Here is a 6,153-nt window from a genome sequence, read left to right as displayed (position 1 = left end):
TAAACAACTTGTGAAGATGAGAGGAACATTGAAGGCCCTCCCTAACTTTTGCAAACTCATACCTAGGTCAAACAAAAATCACCGGGAGATTTTCCATCAATCTTTATTATGTTTTTTTAGCAGAGGCCTTTACAAATGTATTAGTGTTTCAACAATTAGTACACATAGAGTTGAGCACATATTTTGTACCTAGGTCAGAAGCAGAAGGAAACCAACAGGTGACCAATAAGACCTTATTCCAAGTTGCACAACAGCCACCTCCTACCCTGCGCTGGATACAGCACAGGCTAGTCAACCTTCCTGTTCCAATGCAGGATATGGTTGGGCTACCCATTGATTGTGTGTCACATCAGACCTTCTCAAGACAATGATCCCATACTTATAACCTGTCTTTCCCAAGCGCTCTCCAAAAGGCCCCCTGCACTTCCTTGTTTATAAAGCTGTAGATCAAGGGGTTTAGCAGGGGAGTAATGATGGCATACAACACAGAAACCAGGCGATCTTCTTCCAAGGAATGGTTTGAGGATGGACGCATATAGGTGTAAATGATGGTGCCATAGAAGGTGCTCACCACTGTGAGGTGGGAAGCACAGGTAGAGAATGGCTTGATCCTACCACGGGTCATGTGGATTTTGAGCACTGCAGAGACAATGAGGGTGTAGGAAAGAAGAGTCAGGGAGAAAGGCACAATAATGACCCCCACAGAGATAGTGAAGTTCATCAACTTGACAAGAAATACATCAGAGCAAGAAAGGTGCAGAATAGGAGGAATGTCACAGAAGAAATGGTCAATTTCATTGGAGTGGCAGAAATCTAGGGAAAAGATTAATGCTGTGTTGACAACAGAATTGATGTTGCCAATAATCCACAAAACCGCCAGCAAAATGCCACGGATGGGCTGTCTCATGAGCAGGGTATAGTGCAGAGGGTGACAGATGGCTGCATAGCGGTCATAAGCCATGGCTGAGAGAAGTACACATTCTGTGCCTCCCAAAGTGACAAAGAAATACATTTGGAGAGCACATCCTATGAAGGAGATGGATTTGTCCCCTGATAAGAGGTCCCACTGTGTCCTTGGAACTGTGGTAGATGTGTAACAGATCTCTACAAAAGAGAGATTCCCCAAGAGGAAGTACATGGGGGTTTTGAGGCGTTGGTCAACTCTGATCAATATAATGATGACTAGATTCCCTGCCAAAGTCAACAGGTAGACTAACAGGCCTATAGCAAAGAGAAGACTCTTGTTCTTTGGATCAATAGAGAATCCCTTGAGGACAAATCCTGTGACATCTGTATTCCTTTCAGATTGATGGAGTCCATCTTCAGCCAAGATACTGTAACATCCTAGGCAGGAGACAGCATCACACTTTATACTGTTAATGCTGGAAATTTCAAAAAGATGTTTAAAAAATAAGATATTTATTTGCTCCTGCTTTGGAAATGTAACAGAGTTGAACCACAGGGATTCTAGAGGAAAGATGAAAATGATACAATATTTTTATTAATTTAAAATATTTATACCCCGCCTTTCATCTGCCGGAGCAAATGTCCAGGGCAGATATTGTGATCCATCTTTCCAAGATGGTCGTTCAGATGAAATTCTTTTTCAGCCAGACAGCCTCACTGAGGGTGAGAATTCTGTCTTTACAGAAAAAGACCTTGAACTTCTAAATATAGAAGTAAATTAAGATGATCACAAAAACTCAAAATTTTCCCATCAGATAAAAGTATATCAGTTCTGCTTAAACCAGAAAAGCTATCAGCACAGTACAAATTTCAACAGTTACCTTAGATAAACTGCACATGCAACACAAAATGTTTTTTAAAACTACAGCTGCAATCCATTGCACACTTTCCAGACAGTAAGCCCCATTGTAGACCAGAGGACTTACTTTGGAGTAGACAAGTAAAGGGTTGTGCTGTAAGTATGCTTGCTAGAGATACAGGAAGCATCAAAACAAATTAAATGTCAGAAAGCAATGATAGAATTTCGTCTTCTCTGGCAAACATAGCTGCAAACCTTATCTGACTGACTGAATCCTGATATTGTTTGTTCCCTGACAATGAAAACAGAGCGTAGGCATACTAAGAGGACTCTCCCCCCCCCCCATTCTTCTCAGGCAAGTTCTCAAAAACTCTTTCCCTTCCAGGCTCCCAGGACAAAGGCACCTCCCACAAGAAATGTGACTGGGGTACACACAGGGATATGGGAGAGGAGTGGCCACTGGACAATTGTATAGGAGGCATATGTATCATGAGGCATATATAAGGCGTAGAAGTAACCCCTCCCCCCCATATTGGCAGTAGGTGAGCAGCACATTGCCAGATAAATTGCATAGCAGGAGAAAAGGATTGGAATAGAGGAGGGTATGTCTTCAAAGAATGCCTGTGGGTGAATCCTCTTTCATGAGGATTTCCATGCACCTTGGCATGCACCCCCCTCCCCCTCCTGTTGGGCCCATTTTAATCCCTCTGTCCAACCTGCACATGCTGGATCTTGTCTGATCTCAGAAGCTGGCAGGGTCAGGCCTGGTTGGTTCTTGGATGGGAGACCACCTGGGAATATCAGGTGCTGTGGCTTGCTGCAGGGCCGCTCCAGGCCGGCTCTCTTTGTTCCTTTGGGGCCCTGGCCTCGGGTGGGCGGGCCCCGGGTAGCAAGGTGGGTTGCTGGTGGGGCCTGTGGCCCGGGCGCTGATGGAGGGGGCTGCCCCCCGGGACCTATAGGGGCCGCCATCTTGGGGAGGGCCTAAATCTTATGACCCTCTGTTTTACCCCTGCTGTGCATGCGCGGGGCCAGCGCCATCTTGGGATGGTCTCAGCCTTCGCGCATGCGCAAATCGGCGCCGACGTGCTGGGCCGGTGCCATCTTGGGAGGGCTAGCCTTCGCGCATGCGCAAAGCGAGGCCTGGCGCCATCGTGGGGGTTTTTTATTTTGCCCGCATCAGCGCGGGCGCCATGTTGGGAGGGTTGCGCCCTCTGCGCCGGTTTCGCGCATGCGCGGCTGGCGCCATGTTGGGAGTGCCTGCCCTCGGCCTCCCCTCGCCACCATATTGGGTGGGTTGTTCCCCCCTTGCCGCGTGGTATCGGCAGCCTGGCTGGCCCCCGCAGGACCGCTTGAAGTTGCGCAATCAGCGCCGGGGGGGCTGGGCCCCCCTCCTTTGCCGTGCGAGCGGGGGAGGTGGTGGCCGCCCCCAGGGCATGGCCCGGGCGCCATGTTGGGAGGGCTGGCATGCGGCCTCCCCTTGCCGCCATTTTGGGAGGGTTTTTCCCCTCCTTGTCGGGCGCTTGCTGTGGCCGGGCAGGGCCCCGACCTGGCCGGCTGTCGCGGCGCGATTGGCGCTTGCCCCCCCGCCATGCGCTTGCGGGGGTGACGGGGAGGCTTTTGCCATGTGCCACGGGCTTGCGGCGGACGGATCGGGCCACGCTGTATCGACGGCCACGGTGCAGTCAGCACCGCTGGTGGGCTGCGCGCTGGGCAGGGGTCGTGGGGGTGGCGGCCCCCCCGGGGTTTTGGGGCAGTCGCCATGTTGGGAGGGTCGGCCTTCGGCCTCCCCTCGCCACCATCTTGGGAGGGTTTCCCTCCCTGCAGGTCGGGCTGGGCCCCTGCTGGACCGCTGGTCACGGCGCAATGAGTGCCTGTGGGGGGGCGGGTCCCTGGCAGCACGCTCGGCGGGGTGGCTGAGGGGCGGTCCCACCCCCGCGGGGTGTCAGCAGGGGTGCCTCGGACCCCGTGCCCGTTTGGCCGTCGGTGGCAGTGCGGGGGCGTCGGGGTAGGCTGGACCCCCGCCTAGGTGCACCAGATGCAGGATCCTCATTCACACCCCCCACAGGCAAAATGGGCCAGTCTTTTCCCCTCTGGTCGTTCAGCTCCCCCCCTTTTTCGGCACTGCCTGAGGGTGGGGTGCGGCTGGAGGTCGGGCGAAAGGGGGGTCTCGGCCTTCCTCACCCCATTGAGATTTGATTGCAGTGCTGGTGCAATCACTGCTCATGTGGGTTATGCGGGCGAGTGTATCGGGCACTAATTGCTTGTTTCATCGCTTCCGTTCCAGGTTAGCCTTGTTCCTTGCTCAATCTCTCTTCATCATGCGTAGGTCTCAGCGTAGAGCCAACCGCAAGGTGGCCGCTGCCGCATTGCCGGCCGGGAGCACGGGGGCTTCTCTGGCGGGGCAGGTCGTTCCCACGCCAGATCTGGTTAACATAGCTGCACAGGTCATGGCGGTACAAGGGGAGATGGTGCCTTCATCAGGTACTCCCCGAGTGGGGGGCAATGCTCCGCCTGAGAAGCGGGTGTGCTCCTCCCTGTCTGATGTCCTGCAAGGGATTTTGGACAGGCTCACAGCCTTGGAAGGTTGCAGGCCGGCAACAGCGGCAACACCAGCAGCAATTGAGAGGCCTGCTTTGGGCCACGCTTTGACACCGGCGAGAGAAGCTCCAGCGGCCTCTGCAGACAGCAATGCAGCAGAGGCCCCCTACACGTATGTGGCAGTTCCCAGCCCCGACACGGGGACCCAGGCCGGCATGGGTGAGTATGAAGGGAGAGGCTTGGCGGGAATTGCGGGAGTCTGGGGAGGTTGCGCTTTTCCGCACAACCAGCGGGGGTGCCCAGGGTCTACAATTGATGGCCCGGAAGGGCAACCAGGTTTGCCTCAGCCTGCACCCGTCTTGGCTGTGGCGGAGACTACGCAGCCCCACTGCTTGGCAGTATCTACGTCAGGCCCTGCGCAAGCGCAGAATGGCACCCAGGGAGCTGGGGCACAGCTGGCGGTGGGGGTTACAGCGACAGGTGAGCTCCCGGCAGGGCAGGGTGAGGCTTATCCAGCTTTGCAGCCAGCCAGCGCAGCACAGGCCTGGCAGGCTGGGACGCCGGTGCAGAGTGGGGCAGGGCCGGCAGCGGGTACATGGCCACTATCGGCCCCTGCTTCCAAGGCGGTCACTCAAGGGGCTCCCCCCCTTTCCCCTATGCCTTACGGGGAGGAGGCGCTTCCACTGGGGGATCATTTAGCCCCGGCGATTAAGGAGAAGATTTGGAAGGGTGAGTACGTGGACCTTTTCAGCCTTCTCCACAGAGAGTCAGAGCCTGAGGGCAGGCCAGGGGAGTGCAGTAGAGAGCATCAGACAGTTTGTAAGCCTAAAATCGACCGGAACTGGACTAATTGGCTGACAGGGTTTACCATATACATGGGGGTAGTACTGCAGAGAGACCCATCCAGAGGCCCAGCGCTGGTAAAGTACCTGGACATGATTCACAGAGCCTTTAGGGGATATTCTGGTTCAGGTTGGCTGGCGTATGATGAGCAGTTTCGCATGCGCTTGGGAAATAATCCGCAGCTTTCTTGGGAAAGGACGAACTCAGAGTTGTGGATGCAGCTTGTGATGGCGGGAGGTACTGCAGGGGGCGAGCGCTCGGACAGCGGCCACCTGATTGCCAAGAACATCAATGCGCGCCCGACTGGGCTGCCACAGGTGGTAGCGCCGGGCCGGCGGGTTCAACCCCCACGGGCTTGCTATGAATATGCTTCGGCAGGGTACTGCTCTAGGTCAGGCTGTACCTTCCAGCACAACTGTGGTCTGTGCGGCGCAGGCCACCCCATCACCTCCTGCCCGAGGGGTTATCGCGACAGAAGACCTAGGCGTCGCGGCTCAGGTCAGAAGAAGGGAGGGGGTGCAGGTGACACGCCTGCTCCCAAAGGGGCCAAGTCCGATTAGGCTACCGGTTTTGGCCGAGCTGCTGCGCGACTACCCTGATCACGCTGCGGCAGAATTCCTGTGGGAAGGTTTCAATCAGGGTTTCCGGATACACTCACCACATCCCAAGGGTGTGAGCTTGGCTCAAAACTTGAGGTCAGTCAAGGGCATGGAGGACATAGTCCAGAGGAAGATTGCCAAGGAGGTGGGTTTGGGGTGAGTGCTGGGCCCTTTTCCTGCTCCCCCTTTGCCTGACCTTCGGGTTTCTCCGTTGGGGGTGGTGCCTAAGAAGGCTCCAGGGGAATACCGCCTCATTCACCATCTGTCCTACCCCAAAGGGACGTTGGTGAATGACGGAATTTCCGACCAGTACTGCACGGTCTACTACACGTCTATCGACCAGGCTGTACGCATATTGAGGCGCTGCGGCCCAGGTGCGTTTATGGCTAAATGTGATATCGAGTCCGC

At 55.1% G+C, this 6,153-nt stretch overlaps 1 protein-coding gene across 1 annotated transcript; it reads right to left on the bottom strand.

The window, feature by feature from the left end:
• Positions 1-379: 379 nt before the first annotated feature.
• LOC136653126 (putative olfactory receptor 2B8) lies at positions 380-2,803 on the bottom strand. Its single transcript, XM_066630046.1, has 2 exons — positions 2,773-2,803; positions 380-1,344 (listed from the first exon to the last, which is right to left on the bottom strand). Exons 1-2 carry the CDS (start codon positions 2,801-2,803, stop codon positions 380-382), a joined length of 996 nt encoding a protein of 331 aa, XP_066486143.1.
• Between the last annotated feature and the right edge of the window lie 3,350 nt (positions 2,804-6,153).

This window comes from Tiliqua scincoides, chromosome 5 (genome assembly GCF_035046505.1).
Source record: "Tiliqua scincoides isolate rTilSci1 chromosome 5, rTilSci1.hap2, whole genome shotgun sequence".
In the NCBI taxonomy this organism is placed as follows: Eukaryota; Metazoa; Chordata; class Lepidosauria; order Squamata; family Scincidae; genus Tiliqua; species Tiliqua scincoides.
Note: the sequence above shows the minus strand (reverse complement) of the source record. Positions and strands in the feature narration are given on the sequence as shown.